The following is a 20642-nucleotide window of genomic DNA, read 5'->3' as shown; positions in this document are numbered from 1 at the left end:
TTCATGTCCAATCATAGTGTACTGATTCACTATATATATATATAAATATATATATATATATCAGAAAGTGAGAAAACTTTTCAGATTTCAATAGTGCTGTAAAAAAGCCAAATACCATTCTTAATCCACTCATTCCAGGCATGCAACGTGTCACTATCATGATTCAATGCAGACTCTGTGGAAATATAAACACTTCTAATAAATGGCTAGAAAAATTCTTTCAACAAAATATAACTATAAAATTGCTTACAAGCACCGGCTCCTATACGCTCATATTTGTTATCAAAGGTCTACAGCCAGAATATTCTCACCCTGTGAGTGATCCAGAAGTTTTCTCAGCTCTCGCAGTGTCTGAGTCAGGTTTTTCAGTCTGTGATGTAGGTACATGTTCTCCTCTCTCAAAGTGTGAATTGTATCTTGAAGCTGATATGAAAAGTTAATTTGTGGCATTAAACATATGGACAACAAAATAAGAACCAGATGCTGCGAAAACATCATTCTCGATATGCACACTTCTTTCAGTGAACTAATTCTTGTGTGGCCATGAACAAAAAGCATTGATGCCTGCATTTAGAAATCAATCCAATTCTCATGCACCATTTATTTTGGTCTCAATACAAGATGTAAGTACAAACCGTTCCATATAGACTCAAGCTCTTTTAGGTTAAACTAGTGTGAAAGAAAACTGGTGCAAAAGACTCCAAACATAATATTATTTCTTTCAGGTCAAGCATGAATCTCAACAGATTGGTTTATGTACTTTAGTGGCTCTTTTAGTGATAACTCTTAGTGAGGCTAGTTTTTAGTGAACATTTCTCATAGTTTAATTTTCTGTTTGAATACCTTCACAGTCTCAAAAAAAGAATTGAATTGTTATTTCTCCTCAGAATAAACACATAAATAAAAAATCAGTTTATTTATTACATGTAGGTTTTGGGGGGGCTTATTTAGGAAAGATGTCACAATGGGACCCTGCCTTCTGTTTTAGATTATTTATCGCCTTTTTAATAAAATTACAACAAGTAGAGCATGTGACAACCTGTCCTGCTATTTGTTTGTTTATTTTTATTTTTCTCATTTTGTTTATTTTAAACCTTCTGCTAGAGAAAAACGTGTGTGCAACTGAACTGTTAAAACTATTCTAATGTACTGTAAGCATCATACTATTAATAAGTTATAACTGTGCAAATACCACTTTGTTTTATATTTCCCCACACACATTTAAATTTAAATACATTTTTTTAAATATAAATCTGTTCTAGCTATTTACACGCCCCGTCTATTCATACAGTATTTATTTATTTATTTTTACATTTGTTTCTAGGATCATAGCAACATGACTAGGAAGTGTTTAATAGCCATTTCCGGAAACGCTCATGGTCAAATAGAATCCAAGATGGCTGCTCACATGTCAAGATTAAGGGGCTGGAGCCGAGCACAGAGGTTTGATCTAATGTCCTAAATATTCCCGTACTGTATCGATGTGCGTCACATTTTTAGAGTCTTAGCCTCATTTATGTTTTTATAAAAAATATATTTTACATTGTCTCTCTACTTCATAAAATCGTTTGCTAGAGCAATAGTGTACATGTGACAAACTTCTAAATCTCGTGCGCTTCACCGGTAACGTAACGTAACGTAACGTTAATTAAACTGTATTGACAGCATATTTTGCAATTGCCAGTGTTGATGATATGTTATTATCATCATATTATTGGTAATTTAAGCGTGTTTAAAGCTGAGATGTCGTGTGGAAGCAGTGAGTGCAGTGAGTGTGTGTCTGTCGCAGGTTTGGCGTCGCGGTGTGTAGACCGTACAGCAGCGGCGGCGCGTGTCCCAGCGTGTCCCTGTCCACGCCGTTACCCGGGATCCCCAAACCCATCTTTGCCTCCGTGGACGGACAAGAGAAATACGAGACAAAAATCACCACCTTAGAAAACGGACTCAAAGTCGCATCTCAGAATAAATTTGGTCAATTCTGTACAGTTGGGAGTAAGTACAATGTGAAGTGTCGTTTGATTCAGGTGAGCTGAGTCAGACACTGAGGGTTGCATCTCACCTGCTTGTGTTTAGTTTTAGTAAATTCAGGCTCGCGGCATGAAGCAAAATATCCCAGTGGAATTGCACACTTTTTGGAAAAGCTTTCATTTTCTGTAAGTTGGTATATGTTTATGAGCTGTATTGCATGAATTGTTTATATACTGAATTGCTTTGACACCGTTCTTCTGATTTAAAAGCACAAAACCAAACTCACTCTGATTCATACTTCAATTTAAGTCTACAGCTCAATTTGGAAGTAAAGATGAAATTCTCCTAACACTTGAGAAACATGGAGGCATATGTGACTGCCAAACATCCAGGTATGACTCTTTTTGTTCAAATAGTTTTTTCCCCTGTTCTGTTTACCTCTTATTTAGCATGTTGTATTTATTTCTTTGATTTACAGGGACACAACAATGTATGCGGTTTCAGCGGAAGTTAAGGGTCTGGATACTGTAGTGAATCTCCTGTCAGATGCGGTTCTGCAGCCCCGTTTATTAGGTGAGCATCTAAAACACAACTGATTATTTAATGTTACTGAATCTTTGAAATGGTTAAAGTTATACACTAATGTTCAAATGTTTGTGGAAACTAAGAGAAAAAAGAAAATATTACTTTTTAACGTGGTTAGCTGAAAAAAAAAAATGATTCCCCAAATCATCATATTAAAATGATTTTTAAATGCATATTAAAATGGAAAACCGTTTGAATTAATAACATTTCTGTTTGCACTGTATTTTTAATTAAACACATGCAGCCTTGGTGAGCATGAGAGACTTCAAAAATCTTTTTGAAAAGTGTTTTAATCCAGATCTTTGACCTGTATTGTATGTAACTGATGTTATTTCTTCAGATGAGGAGATTGAGATGGCCAGAATGGCTGTTCGGTTCGAGTTGGAGGATCTGAACATGAGACCTGACCCGGAGCCTTTACTAACAGAAATGATTCATGCTGTGAGTACAGATCAATGCTTTGTTGTAGGTCATTGAAATGAGTTTCTAAGTCTTATTTGATTTTCTCTTCAATATTTAGGCTGCATACAGGGGCAACACCGTGGGCGTGCCTCGCTTCTGCCCTCCCCAAAATGTTGAGAAAATTGACAGGAAGCTGCTTCATAAGTACCTACAGAGCTATTACTGTCCGGAGCGCATGGTGCTGGCCGGGGTTGGGATTGAACATGAGCAGCTTGTGCAGTGTGCCAGAAAGTATCTCCTAAATGTTAAACCAGTATGGGGTGCGAGCACACCTGCCAACGTCGACCAGTCTGTAGCACAATACACGGGTGGCATTGTGAAGGTGAGCGAAGTCTTAAGTCCGGCAGTCATCACTTGGTATTTTTTAAGATTCCGAATTCCTTGAGCTAAGCTGATTGTCTCGTGTCAGATGGAGAAGGACATGTCAGATGTGAGTTTGGGTCCAACACCCATTCCTGAGCTAGCACACATCATGATTGGGCTGGAGAGCTGTTCCTTTTTGGTTTGTTGCGCATATTAAATTAAATCAAATCAATTTCATGCTTGCCAGAAATGGTTGTGTGCTGATGCGAGTCTTTTTATTGTTTGTTTTCACTTACAGGAGGATGACTTCATCCCCTTCGCGGTCCTCAATATGATGATGGGAGGTGGAGGGTCCTTCTCTGCAGGAGGGCCTGGAAAAGGCATGTTCACCCGTCTCTACCTGAATGTGCTCAACAGGTGTGGCGTTGTCTATTCACACTCCATAAACTCTGCTGTTATTTATGTGGTGAACCGTTTTAAGCCAGTTGTTGTTTGTACAGGCATCACTGGATGTACAATGCTACTTCATACCACCACAGCTATGAAGATAGTGGTCTGCTCTGCGTCCATGCAAGCGCAGACCCTAGACAGGTACTGTAGTTATGTTGTAAATATTACTACCGTACGCAGCGTTGTTTAAAATTATTTATTTGTTTAGGTGCGAGAAATGGTGGAGATCATTACGAGGGAGTTTATTCAGATGGCTGGGACAGCAGGAGAAGTAAGACCTTCCTTTGTTATGGATTTCTGGAAGCAAAGTCATAGTTGGGTCAACTTCTATAGTGGTGAATGGAAACGATGACAAGCACTTTTTATGTTCCCAGTCGCTCTGATAGAAAATGATACGATGCCACAATTTTAGGCCTTAAGAAGGTCTTAAATCACAGCAGAGTCTTAAATCCATAAAGCCATGGCATTAAATGTCCCATGCACTGCAAAAAAGGTATATCTTAAGGTTTTTTCCTTGTTTCCAATTTAACATCCTTAAATCAATATACATTTAGTTGAGATGCAAAAGTCTTGTTTTCAGAGAAGTTGAGCAAAATTGAGTTCTCAATAGTTTTTCCCTTTGAATGAGGTTGAGTCCATTGGCAGATATTTATTCATGTTTTAGTCATGAAGCACTCAAACCTTCATTTTGATCATATCTCATAAAACGAAACTTGTGTAATTTTGCTGCTCAAGTAAATGGATTTTGATTTATGAATCTTTAGATATTTGCACTAGAAAGCATAACCGAAATACTCACTCACTCTGCAAAATGTGATCAGAAGGTACAGTAAAAGTTACTTCCTTATTCTTGTGGTATGGAGCAGAGCTATTCAAGCCTCAATCTATTTATTTTGTAAAATGAATTAAAAAGTAAGTTATTAATGGAAAAACATTTAGAGACTATATTGACAAATTGTGTTTTATTAAATGTTTTCTTTACTTAGTCTTATCTTCATAATACCTGCAGAAACCCAGTAAAATCCAGCGTAGAATCTCTATGACTTTCCAAAAGATGAAAATAATATTCAGGGCTTGACTACAGTGGTCTTAACATTGCTTTCTGAAATGTAATTTCTTGGAAATATAGCAAAAGTACAGTCTTATAATTAATGTATATTACATTGAGAGAAAAAAGGAAAGAAAAAGATGATCACATGTCATCATGTGAAAAGTGTGTATTTGTTACTCCTCTTGCATTATTGACAAACTATTCTCCTGTTCGACACTGTAAAGCAGCTTTGACACAACCTTTATTGTATGAAGCGTTATATAGGTGACTTGACTCGTTGTGAGTTTGTGTTCATAACCTGAAATCTCTCACTTGTGCAGATGGAGCTAGGGAGAGCCAAGACGCAACTGAAATCCATGCTCATGATGAACTTGGAGTCACGACCGGTCATCTTTGAAGACGTAGGTCGACAAGTGCTTGCGACAGGCAAGAGGAAGCTGCCACACGAGCTGTGTGAGCTCATCAGTAAGTACTGATCTTTACTTTAAAGTATAAAGCCTATATGAAAGCTTCATTTAGCAAGTAAATGTATGTTTGTAACATTCAAATATTACTCTGACTTCTGAAGAATCATGCGACACAGAAGCCTGGAGTGTAATGGCTATGAAAATTCAGCTTTGGCTTTACAAGAAATAATCACATTTTAAAATGTATTAAAATGGAAAACATTATATTTAAATTGTAAGAATATTTCACTGTATCTTTGATCAAATAAAGCCTATGTGACCATAAGAGACTTTATAAATATTTTTGACTTTCTTTCAAAAACTTACTGAACCCCAAATAGTTGAACGGTAGCGTACATACTTAATAATTGCATTAATTGGCTTAAATATGTTATATCAATATCATACCATTCACTAGTTCTTTTTGGGAGACATATTTGCAAAAATATATTAAACCCCCCCCCCCCCCCCCCCACTTTTCTTTGTTTTAGGTAATGTTACAGCCAGTGACATCAAGAGGGTAACAACGAAAATGCTGCGTAGTAAGCCTGCGGTGGCAGCACTGGGAGAACTGACAGAGCTGCCCTCATACGAGGACATTCAAGCCGCTCTCTCTAGTAAAGACGGACGTCTGCCTCGCATATATCGCCTGTTCCGATAGAGGACTGAACACTGGTACCATCTCGAGGCAAATATGAGGACTGACCCAACAAATATTACTCTGGACTGGAATTCAAGTGCAATGCTTAAGTCTAAAACAATAGTTGACCCAAAAGTTCGATGTAGATCTTTTACAACTGTTGGACTTTCTACTGTGCAACATAGAAGATATTGTTTAGTCTATAAATTTCTATATGTCTATAAAAGTCACTGGGCTCTAATAGGCTTGGTTCTTCAAAATATCATTTCTGTTATGCAGAAGAAAGAAAGCGTTGTAATGGTATGAGGACAGGAAGAGACTATTTAGAAACTGGCCGAGTTTAAGTTCACACACCAATGCATTATTTTGCATGATTTTGTTGAATTCATGTGTTTAAAGTAAATGAATGTGCTAACTTCACATTTCGATCTTAATCGTCTCGACAAGTGAATTTTCCATGTCATTTGTTCACATGCTGTGCTTTTCTGTGTAAAACTGGGCAAACCCAAATGATATTTAACACATCACATATCATTTCTCAGAAAGTTCTACGAAACCCTTGAGTTAGTCAGTTAATTGAAATATCTGAACAGAATGACACAAACTGTGTAAACTTGCCCTAGCTGTGAAAACACACTGTACATAATGATAATCCCCTTTTCTCTTGCTAACTCACTGTTAACATGAAACTGATCACTGATTAAGAGTTCCTTTACCAGATTAATGTATGTGTGTTTAGCGGTTTGTGTTAAATTAGCCTACAAGAATATATTTATTCCCTTGTACTTCATCAGTACAAGTTTACTGTTATATATGTATTTTTTCCATTGCTGCCTATTAAGATGATGGCAATGGTTGAATCTGTCATGAGCAAAAACCCTCATGTTCCCTTTAAAAAAATAAAAATAAAAGCTTGATCCTTTGTATAATTTTTTTCATGTACACATTTGGTCCAAAATGTACTCTTGACAAATTAGAAATAACACCTCAAGTATGAGTTTTTGTATTCCTTAACATAGTGAACAAACATTTCTAACAGGATATTATTTGGTTTTAAACAGTAGAATGTACTTGAAGTCACTGAAGCAATCATAAGAAAGATCGCAGGCACTTTCAGTACAAATAGAACTGAAACAAATGATGTGAATGCACGACTTACTATTACACCACAGTCACTGAGATCCATGCGCAAGCAACCAATACTATGGTCGTTCCTGCTTGACATCAAGTAAGCTGAATTACATTGGATATGTTAAGGCAGTAAACTCAAGTATGGTCTGTGCCTCCTCGCTTTGATTCTGCACTCAATTGAAACCAAGGTCAGTCTCTACATGATACAATTAGAGACCTATCAACTGCTGACACAAATTCTCCCCAGTGTTGCTGGTAATTATGCTACAGTACAGTCTTTTTTTAAAAGAGTACAACTGTTAGCAAATTGTTACGTAACTCTTCAAAAATGTCCCAGGAGCCAATCAAATGAGCAGGATCAGCTGCCTGGTGCTGATATGTGTTTACAGTTATCAATTAAAGGTGAGCTAATGGTTTAAAAAGGCTATGAAACACTATTATCTAATACCATACAGAGAAGAGACTGTTTGGGCTTGCAAGTTAAATATCAGAATATGAAATAATACAAAAAATGGATTAGGAATAACGGATAACTTAATTGACAGTATATTTGATACATTTCTATAATATTTTATAGTACCAGCTGTCCAGCTGCAGTCTTTTAGTTCCTGGACTGTGCGTTTGACATCCGTAGTACCGAGTTATCTTTTGGTCTTGAAAGTCCAGCTTTCCAAGTCAGTACCTCGGTGTTTGAAATGATCAGTTTTAGCACCCTACGGCTCTCGCACACTGGTCCGCGATCAGGATATAGTGCAAACCGTGCTGTTATTCTGGTTCTTCATGGCTGCCTCTCTCTTTTTCAGCTCCCTGGTGATTCTCCTTCGGATTCCTTCTAGGTACAGGCTCCTGTCAAACTGGCCAGCACCCAAAGGAATGCTGAGGAGGATAATACACTGATTTAGTGGTTTCTCAAACCTACACAAATAACATCCGGTGAAACATGAACAGACCACAAAACATTAACATTCATGTAGATATGAATATACTACATTTTATATCTCATATTTTTATATGGTTTTATGGTACTACATTTTATGTAGTAGCTATGATCCATTTATTACCTGTTAACCACTTTTTCAGCGTAGATCTGAAAATGGCATTTACATTTCCAAATGCTGGAATTCTTTGGAGCAGACTTAAGTTTGGTCTCTCATAATTTTGTTATATTTATTATTATGAAGAATGCACAAAAATACTACTTTAAAATTGGATATGAAATATATGTTTAATAAAACATATGTTACTCTAAAACCTCAAGAAAATAAAAACCGAAAAAACTTGTGTTCCAAATTTGAAGTTGATATCTCAAAAATGTCCCATTCGTTTTCAATGCAGACCATTGTGTGACCATTTACAGGACCATTTGATCTTTACCAAATTTCATACCACTCCAATGAAGAGCACGAGAGGGTTAAATATGGGTTACATAGTCTAAATTAAATCAGTTCAACATTTAAAGTCATGTCTCTTAAGAAGACCGCTCGAATCATATGGATTTCTTACACAATATCTTACAAATTATTTTAATAATAATAGTTTTGGTGACATGGATGAACAGAAATCTCAGGTTTTATTAAATATATCTACATTTGTGTTTCGAAAATGAACGAAATCAAGTCTAAGATGAGTAAATGATGATAGAATTTTCATTTTTGGATAAACCAACCCGTTAACTACTTTTCTAGATAACTACCCAATTAGAGGAAACAAGTGCAAGTGCAACCGTTAAAATCATTGTATAAAGACTTACTTATCTCGACCTGGACGAAGTTTGACCTGAAACATGCCGATGACAGGCCGATGATCTGATGTCTTAATGGACAAGCAAGACATATACTTGACCACTTTAATGTCATCTGCTTGTCTGTTTCGATAAAGAATCCGGTCCTGTCAACAAATGAGGACAAATCAACAACTGTACTAAGAGTATGTAGTGATGTATCATCATGCAATTAGCAAAAAAGCTTACGGTGTATGAGGGTGTTCTCTGCTTTGTGGTGGAGTCATAGACGTCACAACCAATGTCAAACTTGTATGTAGGAGGAAAGTGAATAGATGCTTCCTGAAACCCTTTAAAAATGGAACCTGCAAATGCACATAGAAAGATTCTTCCTGATAAAAGTATAAAGCGTTCATAGTTTTCCTTAAAGGAAGCATATGCATAAATTGCACCGAACTGTAATTTTGCATCTAACTTGCCTTTTTTCATCTCTTTCAACAGCTGGTCATGCTGTAATAGTGGGCTCATATCTGCGCCCATAACCTGATTCAAAATGGCCTCCACCTCACCTCTGGTGTTATTCAGGCGGAAATTAAAATCTCCAAACCAGAAGACTTCATCAAAACGGGTTGTGACATCAGCTGAGAACGAGTGGCAAATATGATCATTCACAGAAAAATAAATACACTATATAAGAGAATTGTGACAGATGCAGAAAGACTCACATGTTGTGGAGCGGTAAGGGTTTGTATCTGGAAGGTTTCTAGGAAGAGCCAAAGCTTCTATGATCTTGTTGTAATCTAAGATCCTCTCATATACTTTAGAATCTCCAGCTGAAACAAATACAAAGATGGTTGGGTTGATTTATAGTTTTTTTTATAGTTTATATAACTGGGTTGTTAAAAATATTCCACTTACAAGTGAAATGGGATGTGATAAACAGGAAGGATGTTCCAAAGAAAGTGAAGCCGATACCCACAGCTCCTTTAGTCTTAATCTGAGATATAATTCTGGTTGTAACTGTAGCATGTTCCACCTCTGTAGTGGCAAAAAAAAAGAAAGCTAGCTATTATATTATATTATTTAAAAAATTGGGGTCTGCAGTTTTTTTTTAAGGGATTCATATTTTTATTCAACAAGGTAACATTAAACACATAAAAAAAAAATCTGAAAAATGGCAGAAATGATTATAGTCACAAATAAAATCTATTTTAAATAAATGCTGTTAATCTTAACTGACAATATCAATAATTTAACACTGATAATACGAAACTACTTGCGCAGCAAATCGACATACTAGAATTATTTCTGAAGGATCATGTGAGTAATTGCTGCTTAAAATGCAACTTTGCATCACAGTAATAAATTACATTTTAAAATACATTCAAATAGAAAAAGAAATTTAATTTGTAATATTTTACAACATTACTTTTTTTACTGTATTTTTATCAAATAAATACAGCTTTGGTGAGCAAAAAGAAAGAAGAGACTTCTTTCAAAACATTAGAAAATCCTGCTGACCCTAAACGTTTTAACAGTAGTGCACAACAAATATTATGTCATTTTAATAAATAAAAAAAGCTTTACCTGAACAGAACCATATGAGGTCTCTCCTGACAAACACAGTGAGATAGAGAACACCATGGGCCGCTGCGTACAGCATCACGTAATACGGCCCAAGTGTTTCCTGCAGACGGATCTCCCACTCCCTCCTGTGGACAAACATGAAGACAGTAAATGTGCTGAGTTACGGAGTAACAGAAACACACACACTAAAAACTCAAAGTCTTACCTATCTGGACAGCCTTCCTGAACTCCTATAACATAGACGTCCTGTGCGAAGTCTGTGTCGGTTGGGAGCAGCAGATCATCTAGGTTATATGGAAGCCCCTGAGACCAAGAGTCAGAGCTTAGGCTACAGCTGCTTTGCTCTTAAACAAACAAATCATTCCAAATGATGGTATTGTTCCACACCTTCTCTCCATGCATGTTCCATGTGGCCACGTAGAGACCGAGCCGTCTCTCTGGGAAGTAGCGGTCTAACTCCTCTGCCCCCAGCAAGGCACCGTTACCCAAAACACTACCCTCCAGAAAGCTCCTAAAACCATAAACAGGTACATTTTCAGGAAAATAATAAATAAGAACAAAAGAGTTGAGAAATGCTCCTTCTAGCATGTTACATAAATACATTCACATAAACTACATTATTTCATAAAGACAGAACAATTTTAAACTAAAGGATGAGTTTCCCCAAATCTTTTGATGTGTGTACAGTACACACACACACACACACACACACACACACACGTGTTAATGTTGAGCTCGACCAACATTACAGAATTGTCTTTATTCCTTTTCATTATTGGATTCAGTAGCTAATACAGACTGGGTATTTAATTGTTCATGCTCAATCCCCTTATGCCTGCACATTAATTACCTTAATTAATCCATTAAAGTAAATCTATAAACATTAATATTTTAATGAGCCTGTTCAATACAATCATTAGATAACAATTTTTTTATATTTAATGTCTAAATTTACTTGTAGCATTGATTGTTTAGTAAAGCATTTCACTTTTTATTATCTTACAATTGTCTTGTGTAAACCCCTGGTCAAAATATGATCTGATGGATGGTAAAGAACAGCGAGAACATTCTTCAAAACATCTCCACTGATGTTCTACAGATGAAAACCGTACAGAGTTAAAAAAAAAAAAAAACGACACAAGGAGAGACAATTTAATTTCTGGCTGAATTATAACATTAATAAAGATGTAAATTTTCTAATAATTTGATTTTGTATTTCAATATTGCCCATGTGTAATATCATGTCAACTTCAAGCAAAACATGAATGTGTGTTCTCCTGATCCATTAATCCCCTTTGCATTCACACCGCCTCACCCTTCCTCTCCAATCTCTCTATAAACGTCCAGCTTCACTTTTCACTTCCCACAACTAAAGCTGTTCAGGTGATTCTGTAAGTAGTGACTTACTCTGGCATGTGCCTGTGCTCACTCCTGCAGGAACATTAATCATGGTCTACTTCTTGTGAAACATGACATTTTATTTGGTTCATGCATTCATTCACATAAAAATGTGGCTCGGACACTTAGGTCCCTTTGCGAGGTAATCAAGGTGGCACATCAGCCTGTGATCATGTGATCTTGATGTAGAAGATGGGGATCTGCTGAGCGAAACAGGCTGCAGAAAAGAAGAAACAGATGAATAACATAAAAACCACTCACCTGTTCCTCACATCGCGGGGTCTGATGGGGTTCAGAATGCTGTAGGCAGACTTCATGGAATGGACAGAGGCATTGTCTGACACCATGGTGTCCAACAGCCGGCTATCACTCAGATTCCTCTGAAGCCTCTCCGGCCCCCGCCCCCTTCTCCCCACCGCACTGTAATCCAAACAATCCCTGTCAATCCGATTAGTCGTCCTTAAGGACCTGGAGGCTGCGCCGTTCTCCAGAGGAGGATATGACCCAGTGGGCTGCAGTGGGGACAAAATAATTCTGGACGGTTGCAAACGCTCTTTATTCGGATCACTATGCTCACTGTCAGTCTCGGAGAAGCTATCGGTCCTAATCCTGAATGACGGTGTCTCCATGGGTGGGAGATCGAGGGGACGTCCGGATGCAAGGTCTGGGCCATTTGATGAGGTGTCTTCCTTAAGCGAATCGGTGGAAGAGCCCGTCTCGCCTGGGTCGGTGAGACTCTCCTGGCTGTTCCTCAATTTTCTCCCCCTCACCTTCTCATCAAATGAGAAGTTTTTACCCCCCATTCCCAATCCCATGGGCTTCGGAAGAGAGGGAGGTCGAGGCTGAAATGGACTAAGTTTTGCGTCCCTGTTATGCTCATCCTGAAGTAGTCTGGCACCTTCATATGGCTTCTTGATGTCCTCCTTGCTCTTCTCTGTCCTCGGGTCTACACTCAGAACAGTAATATCTGCTTTACACACTGGTTCTCCTGACTGGAGTTCTGTGGGGTTAAACGGGACGATGCTGTCTCCATGCCCACTCATCCTATTAGCAGACTTTGTTTTAGATGTAAACGAGTCCCATGATACTCAGATGATTACATCCTGTGGAGACAAGTCAGGGGATTATTTTGATGACTTATTATTATGTCAATTATGTCTTTCGATTAAGAGATATTTCACGTATTGCTCAATTAAGCAGTATTCCACATCTTGCCCAACATTGGATTCAAATTTAAAAGTTATAATGCAAACCCTAAATAACAGAAAAAATTACATAAATGTTTTATTTTTATCATTTCTAACAGACCACTTCCTTAAATATAAATGTAGCTAGCTTATGTATTTTTTATGTTTGAAATATTCTACAACTTTCTTTCCCCGTTTTCAACAGAATGTATTTTTCCTCTTATTTGCCACTGTACTAAAGTCAAAACATTTTATTAAAATACTTATTATTTTGATTATTATTTTGATTTGATTATTATTTTGATAAATTATTTTGTGTTAACAGTGTATATTTTGCTAACATTATTTCTGTGACAATTTGCTGTGAATCTTGAAAATCTTTTTATATAAAAACATTTTCTAAATGCGTAAATATAAATGTAAATATAATTATGTACACCAAATAAATGTCTTCTTCAACCCAATATTAAAATATTAGACAAGGAATTTCAGATCTACACATTTTTTTATATTTTGTTAAACTATGTATAATCGACAAATTATGAAAATATTGCCCAAAGCAGCTTTCCTTGGAATACAACATGAAAAACATCAATGAATTAGTAATCAGTGAAACATCTATGATCTGTCTAATTAACAACAGACATCGGGAGTCGTAAATCAACAACATTATCAACAACAACCAATAGGCCACTGACTTACTAACAACGTTACTGTACAAACAGTACCACAAAAACATAACTATTATTAAAAAGCAACATCAGTGCAAATGTGAGCTTAGACTAAGACTAAAGTGTATTAGTAGTGAACTATTCTGATGAGAGCGTTCTGAAATCTCAGTCTCTAACACTGATGTTAAATTCACTGATGTCACACGATAGTCACACATCAGTCCCAGATAGCAATGAGTCGGCGGACCGCCGGCGGCGCTCCGGCGGCAGTAGAAGCGTCAGAATAGCGTAATCGCAAACACGTTTGACGGTGCACCGCCGGCGGCAGCCGCTTTTTAGAAGCGGCAGCCGCCTTCCTACCGCCTTCGTTCCGCGGCCGGCCCGCGGGCCAACCGCCGTCCCGCCGCCGTTATATCAAAGGCGACCCTTCCGCGGCCCGTCGGAGGCAAACGCTATTTTCGAGCGATCGGTCGCCGCTTGCTTATTTATTTATTTATATATATATTATATATTATATATATATATATATATTATGCAGTTTATCAAGAATAATGATTGATCAAACCAGACAAATTTCCATTTGACGTTTTAATTCCACATTTCAAAGTACAGTAACTGTCATTGAAACATGATGTCAGATCCCTGAAATATAAATAACAGAAAAAAAGAGAAAAAAAAATAAAATAAATACACACACACACACACACGCAGGTTTCCAATTAAATTGTTAAAAAAAAAAAACAGCCTTAGCTTACAAGCAAATTATAACACTTACAATAATTGTTAATAATATAAAGAGGTCAGCTCTGGCATGAAAAGAATTACCAGTAAACATAAGTAATGAGTATATCTGGTACCAAAGAATGTGCAGGACACCAAAAAAAATTCAGGTATAACATCACATTTACAAGCCATTTCTAACAATAAGATAAGTGGTAATAATTTAGAATAAAGCTCTGGAGTAGAATAGACCATTATAATGGCATTGCTGACCTGGGGTACAAGATGTCTCTTGTATCTGTGATAAACATCTTCAAATATATATAAAAAATACTGAGGTAAAAAAAGTAGTAGAACAGATATAACTGCAATGCTGACCTGTGGCACAAGGATTTACAAGCTATATTTAACAATATAATAAGTTAAGCACTATGATAATATCCACAGTGAACAGTGTGGATTGGGGAGTGCAGTCTGACACTTCTGGCTTCTTTAGGGGTCTTGATGTTACTGACTGCAGGATAAAGAAAGGGTTCCAGTTGTCAGTGATGCTGGGATGTCAGTAGTCAGCCTAGGTTTAAGGGGTCGGCTGTGGGTCCCTCTCAGCTGTGCGGCGCCTTTTTCCGCCTTCACGGTCAGATGCTCCTTTCAGGTAACGCGTAACGTTAACCTGGATGGCTTCATCAGTGGCATCCTGTGTTGCCGGGTTCTTCCGGATGGCTCCTGTAGAAAATACAGATCTGTCATTCCATTTGAATGGCATAATGCCATACACATCTACTAAACATATTTTTTTTTATTTTTTTTTTTTTTACATCCAACTTACTTTGAACAATGGTCTTCAGGAACATGTCTCTAACACATTCTTTATCCCCAACTCCAGTCCAGGTTGTATTGATGGAAAGGTGATTAGAGAAGATACTTTGAAGCATCCGCCAGACGGTTGTCTTTAGGTCCCTCCCACATTTGATTGCCAAAAACCGAAGCTGAAAATCCAAAAAAAGTGTTACAAATTACATTTCTCTGAAGCTTATCATACATAAATATAAAATGTGACAGGCTATGGATTCAGACTGTAGAATATGCAGTGTACAATCTTAATTCTACTTTTTACATTACCCTATGGAGTTATAAACGAAATCAGCACACTTACAAATCGTTCCTGGAGCTCTTTATCCTGCCTCAAACTGTTGTCAAGCAACGCCAAATCTTCCTGGGTGTCTAGGGGGAGTAACAGATCCCCTGGCAGGGATAACTCTCCAACAGACACATTGGCACTGAAATGTTGCAGCATAGTGTCCATTTTGTTGTCCATGCTACGCACAACATCGCCAAACTCTCCAAGACGTCTCAGCATTAAGGTCTGATCTGCACCTACAGGGGTTAAATAAAATAATAGTCAGTCCTGGTCCCTCAACTACTAAACTATGACATTTATATCTAGGTCTACTACATGTATAGGTGGCCCCAGTGGGAATTAAACCAACAACCACAGGTGTTGTTTGCAAGTTGTACCTGATTGCCCAGTGCGAGCAAACGTCTTCAACATTGTCCCAACTTGCTTCACCTGCTCTTGAAGTGAGCCGCTGTCATCCGAAGCTACAAAATGAAAGGCATATGGTAATTTTGTACATACATCACATACTCTTTCCTAAGTTTGACTTTTTTGTGCATGTTCTTACCTGCTCGTGCAGTGCTTTCCCTCAGAGCTTGGTTCTCCTCCCTCAGAGCTTGGTTCTCCTCCCTCAGGGCTTGGTTCTCCTCCCTAAGGGCTTGGTTCTCCTCCATCACGGCTTGTTTTTCATTCTGGAGTCTCTGGAAATCTACATTAAAAAACAAAACAACAACAAACAAAAAAAACACCTAAAGGCACTATTTTCAATACTTTTAAAACACTGGACACTAAGACATAGGCCTAAAATATACCTTCATAGCTGAAAACTTCATGCTGTACACGAGATGCCAGGGGAGTCCAAGGGCCAATTACAGAGCGATGACTTTCTCCTATTGATAATCATTGACGTAAAAATATGTTTGAAGTTATTGCATACATTTAATGAATTGGACTTAAAATGGAACACTTAGTTTAGCGCAACATATTACATACCTCCAGCGTTTTCACCCATATGCTGCCAGGGTAAATTTGCTGCTGGGGGTGTAAAGCTTAGTACTTGACGAGCTGGAAGAGCAAACATAACAGCTTTAACTTCAGTGCAGAGTATTGCATATTCAGTAATGAAACTATAATTGAACTGTGCAATGCTAATGGAATGTACAACACACCTCGACACCTTTCATCCAGAAACTGCTGCGGCGAGTAACCAGTCAAGTGTCCTAATGAAAAACAGATTATGATTAAAGGATTCCTTATCTTAAATAGAAGCAATAGTTTCCAAGACAAAAAAACGTCACAAATAACATCACTTACTTGTACTCAAACTCTTGGCTCTGTGAAGTGGAGTCTGAATTTCTGGGGAGAAACCTGGTTCTGAGAAAGAGGAAACAGAAATTTGAAAATCTAACAAAGGGTATAGTTTAGTGGCAGGATCACAAATCAAGCATCACAGCAGTTTTACATACCACCTCTGAAGTCTACAGATGGCACAACATTTTCCTGGTTTTCTGGAATCGATGCAACTTCTGGAGCATCGGGCAGCACTGAAACCTTGTTACCAGGAACAATGTTTTCAAAGCTCAAAAGAGGTTGTCCAAACGACAGCACTGCTGGTGCATCTGGAAGACTAGACTCCTCTTCATCAGAAGAGGCCTGGGGTCTGTACTTGGAATTTGAGATTCTCTTTCTCTTTCTCTTCTTGTCATCGTCCGTCGTTTCAACGCTAGAACCTGTTTGGAAGCGCACCAAATATCTCATCGCCTCTTGCCAACATTCTAGAGCAGGGAATAATGAATGAAAGTCAGTTATCCACCATAAACAGACAAAGAAAATACACAGATGAAATGCAGGAAAATCAAATGCATAAGTCAGAACCATTTACCTGTTCACTTTGTCACACCGGAAAAAAAATCGAGTACTGCAGAATAGATCAGCACCGTGGAATCCTCTGTAGATGTGACACAACTTCGGGCACGCTCATCTTGATCTGACGTGTTGAGCCTGGTCATCAACTCTCTACAGCACAGACACTCTATTTCCGTCGGCATAGATTGGCATATTCCCCCACATTCACACCACCAGTTCATGTTGGCTCTCATCCTCACGTCCTCAGGCTGTTGAGCGATCGCAACTAATACACGCGCATATAAATTTCACTCGCGGCTGGCTTGACGGTGTTTTACTCAGGCCATGCTAGCTGGCAACAAAGGATTCCATTCATTGTGCTAAGCTAAGCTAACGCCGACCCAGTCAAACTAAAACAATGCATGCACTGACACAAAAATGCATTTGCCCACCTATCTAAATGTAGGAAATAATGTGAATAAGCCCTATTTCAAAAAACGGTGGAGTGTTCCTTTAATTGTAACATGGCGGCAACTTTGTAAACAAGGCTAACTTACTTTAGCCTTACTTTAGCTTGACTAGTAAGGCATGAACAAAGATGACTACAGATTTTACAAAGATAAACTAAAAACAATGTAAACATAATATTGCGTTAAGGAAACATGTACTTACTTAAACGATGGTAGTCCACAGAAACTCGCGATTGAACGGCGAACTGACGCGAATGTGTGCTCTAGTTATGTTGTTTGGGGAGGGGCCAGGAGCTCAGTGGCTCCAGTGCGTCATCGAGCCACCGTTTTAGCTCCGCCCAAAAAAAAATCCTGAACACAGCAATGGTGAAAACCTATACTTTCTAACATTTATAATGTGTTTACATTTTTTTAAGTGTTTTACTGTCTTAAACATTTGTACAGGTCGCAATTGCAAATTAATCCCTTATACATGTAAAAAGTCAAAAAAAAAAAAAAAATCGAGGTTGGAAAAAAATGAAAGACATAAAATGACATTTCCTGGAATGGCAGAAAGACGAAATATTTCTAAATATTTCATAAATCTGCCAGTGCAGCTGTGAAACCAGAGGAGCTTTTAGATTTTAGTTTATCCTTCTGATCAGGTCAAAACAGAGATTTTCCTGTTTATGATAGGCTATTACCATGGTTGCAAATTAATAAAAAATTATAAAGTATAGACCTACCCAAGATTTTGGCCATGTTGCAGATGTCTTTCACTGTTCACTGATGTAGCCAGGCATTAGTGAAAAGTCTAACTTCATCAATTTATTCAGCTAAATTGTTCATACCATGAATTAAATATCTATTTTAAAACCTAATCAGAATCAGAAAGATATTTATTGCCAAGTAAGTTTTACAAAAGGAATTATTTTTGGTTTATGCATGTCTCAATTGTGCATAAATCAAAGAAATGTAAACAATTTTCACCTAAGTGCATAAAATAATTTTACATATAGCCTATTAGGCTACTCTATCGCTTCAGAGTTTCAAAGTAATTTAAATGTAATTTCCTAAACCGTACCTTATCATGGAATCAAGAGTCAAGAATAAACCCTAATGGCTTAAAAAAATAATAATAATAATAATAATAATAATAATAATAATATGGGATTTAATTCACATATAGGCTATTATGATTTTATAATCGCTTCAGATGTGAAAAGTAGTTAAAATGCTGTCAGTTCCACTTCCATTCTAACTCCCAACATGCTAAACATAGCCTTTGCTGCTGGTCGATTTTAGTAGAAATCCTTGCATTTCAAAGCGGCTTGCCGCCAGCCGGCCGCGCTCCATTAGACGGAGGCAACCGCCAAAGAAAATGAAGCAGTCGGCCCGCCGGCTTTTCGCCGGCGGCATCTCGCAAGAAATGGGAGTGACGTATTCGGCGGCAAACGTTTCATCCCCGCCAGCGGGACGCACCTATAGCCGACAGCTTAGGGCCGGCGGCAAAAAGAAGCCGTGCGGATATTTTTTGCTAGCTGGGTCAGTAAGCTATCGCTACAATTACAAAATATCATTTTTCTCTTTGCAAAATATAAATATACATTTATGTGACGAATAAAATTACATATTTTGAGATTGAAACCGCTGTCCATTACCTCTAAGTTAGATGGCTGAAGAAGCAAACTTACTTGACTTCCCTAGCAACGCCAGACAACCAACAACTAATCAAGAGGGTGTGCTGACAGGGAGCAGCAGTGTGTTTGGAAACCGCGCCATCTCGCGTTAATACCGTCGCTATTATTTTCATAAGAGTCGAGACTATGGAGACCAAATAAAATCAGCCACTGAAAACTATAAAGCAGTGATCCTCAAATCTGTCTCAGGTGTGTTGATTATTGTTGTAGCTAAACTCTTCAGGAAATGGATGTCGCGAGACAGATTTGAGGATCAATGCTAAACTTAATTCTACTTGTGAGTTAATGTAGCCTACTGGAAAACTACATTTTGCTGTTATTTGCTGTGGGAAGCTATACAAAAATTTATTGGCTCGTGGAAGGTACCATAAACAAGTAGTTTTGACTTAAAAAGATTATAATCATTACTCGCTAAAGAACCTTAACACATTTAGGAAGAATTGGAAAAGAGCTATATCCCATTCAATAACAGGCCTTCGCAGCGATGCTCTGGGAGCTAATACCTGTATCCATTTTCCAGTAGATCAATAACCATAACCACATTTGGGTTTTTTGTTTGGCAGACCACATACTTCTAGCCATTAAATGAATATTAGTTAGTAAAAAAAAAATGTCACATGGGAAAGTTGTCAGAAAGATTAGGCCTATATTACTGTACTATAGCCTATAGACGGTTTCATCGGGCGCACGCGCCTGGACCTAAGTTAACTTCCGGTCTGTGTTGTGTCTATCGTTCTGGCTGCGGTGCCATCTACAAACGCAGTTAAAGCCAAGGTGATGATGAGTAGACTGAAGTTGGGCTCAGGTGGCTGTGCTGCAGGATGTGTTTCCCATACATTTATTTATTTTTGGAGACTCGCAACAATTTTAAAACTGATCGATTTTCAAAAAGGCTTCTTTTAATAAACATGAGTAAACTAACGTTACGTAACGTAGCCTACTGCACGTTTAATAATAATAATTCTTTACATTTATGTTTAAATATCAAAACGAGGCACGGGTGTTTTTATATCGCTGTATTTCTGAAAGAAGACGTGCATGTTATATGCGTGATAAAGCAGCGTGTGAGCGTACCAGCTCTGCTTTGTTTACAGCTGTTACTGGGGAAACCTCTATTTCTCGCGCTTTATGTCTATGCTTTAAAACATCTCCTGCTGGCAAATAATGAATTAGCATTTTCATTAAGTCCGCCTGATCCACACAGAAAACACATTT

At 37.8% G+C, this 20642-nt stretch overlaps 3 protein-coding genes across 8 annotated transcripts; 1 reads left to right on the top strand and 2 right to left on the bottom strand.

The window, feature by feature from the left end:
* Window positions 1-1373: 1373 nt before the first annotated feature.
* On the top strand, window positions 1374-6822 carry pmpca (peptidase, mitochondrial processing subunit alpha). The gene is made up of 13 exons (XM_026212228.1): window positions 1374-1443; window positions 1790-1992; window positions 2074-2153; window positions 2278-2360; window positions 2447-2541; window positions 2894-2994; window positions 3074-3337; window positions 3425-3517; window positions 3617-3735; window positions 3819-3909; window positions 3977-4039; window positions 5140-5284; window positions 5757-6822. The coding sequence occupies exons 1-13, from the start codon at window positions 1397-1399 to the stop codon at window positions 5924-5926; spliced, it is 1554 nt and encodes a 517-aa protein (XP_026068013.1). The 5' UTR covers window positions 1374-1396; the 3' UTR covers window positions 5927-6822.
* Window positions 6823-6892: 70 nt separating this feature from the next.
* inpp5e (inositol polyphosphate-5-phosphatase E) lies at window positions 6893-19490 on the bottom strand. Of its 2 annotated transcripts, none has more exons than XM_026212226.1 (11): window positions 19389-19490; window positions 12003-12844; window positions 10731-10854; window positions 10549-10646; window positions 10344-10468; window positions 9675-9794; window positions 9482-9589; window positions 9236-9397; window positions 9006-9121; window positions 8787-8923; window positions 6893-7912 (listed from the first exon to the last, which is right to left on the bottom strand). In XM_026212226.1, exons 2-11 carry the CDS (start codon window positions 12782-12784, stop codon window positions 7777-7779), a joined length of 1908 nt encoding a protein of 635 aa, XP_026068011.1. In that variant the 5' UTR covers window positions 12785-12844; window positions 19389-19490; the 3' UTR covers window positions 6893-7776. The 2 variants fall into 2 exon arrangements, with proteins under 2 accessions (XP_026068011.1, XP_026068012.1); XM_026212227.1 differs by having other exon boundaries at window positions 19422-19484.
* LOC113049678 (uncharacterized) lies at window positions 14489-18836 on the bottom strand. 5 transcript variants are annotated; one of them, XM_026212233.1, is made up of 12 exons: window positions 17951-18836; window positions 16900-17208; window positions 16748-16807; window positions 16603-16653; window positions 16427-16498; window positions 16246-16323; window positions 16081-16142; window positions 16002-16038; window positions 15835-15918; window positions 15473-15693; window positions 15146-15305; window positions 14489-15042 (listed from the first exon to the last, which is right to left on the bottom strand). In XM_026212233.1, the coding sequence occupies exons 2-12, from the start codon at window positions 17189-17191 to the stop codon at window positions 14897-14899; spliced, it is 1263 nt and encodes a 420-aa protein (XP_026068018.1). In that variant the 5' UTR covers window positions 17192-17208; window positions 17951-18836; the 3' UTR covers window positions 14489-14896. The 5 variants fall into 5 exon arrangements, with proteins under 5 accessions (XP_026068018.1, XP_026068015.1, XP_026068017.1 ...); XM_026212230.1 differs by having other exon boundaries at window positions 16002-16142; window positions 17951-18834; XM_026212232.1 differs by lacking the exon at window positions 17951-18836 and adding an exon at window positions 17316-17365 and having other exon boundaries at window positions 16002-16142.
* Window positions 19491-20642: the final 1152 nt, after the last annotated feature.

The sequence above is a fragment of the Carassius auratus genome, chromosome 30 (assembly GCF_003368295.1).
Source record: "Carassius auratus strain Wakin chromosome 30, ASM336829v1, whole genome shotgun sequence".
In the NCBI taxonomy this organism is placed as follows: Eukaryota; Metazoa; Chordata; class Actinopteri; order Cypriniformes; family Cyprinidae; genus Carassius; species Carassius auratus.
This window is presented reverse-complemented; position numbering and strand designations above follow the sequence as displayed.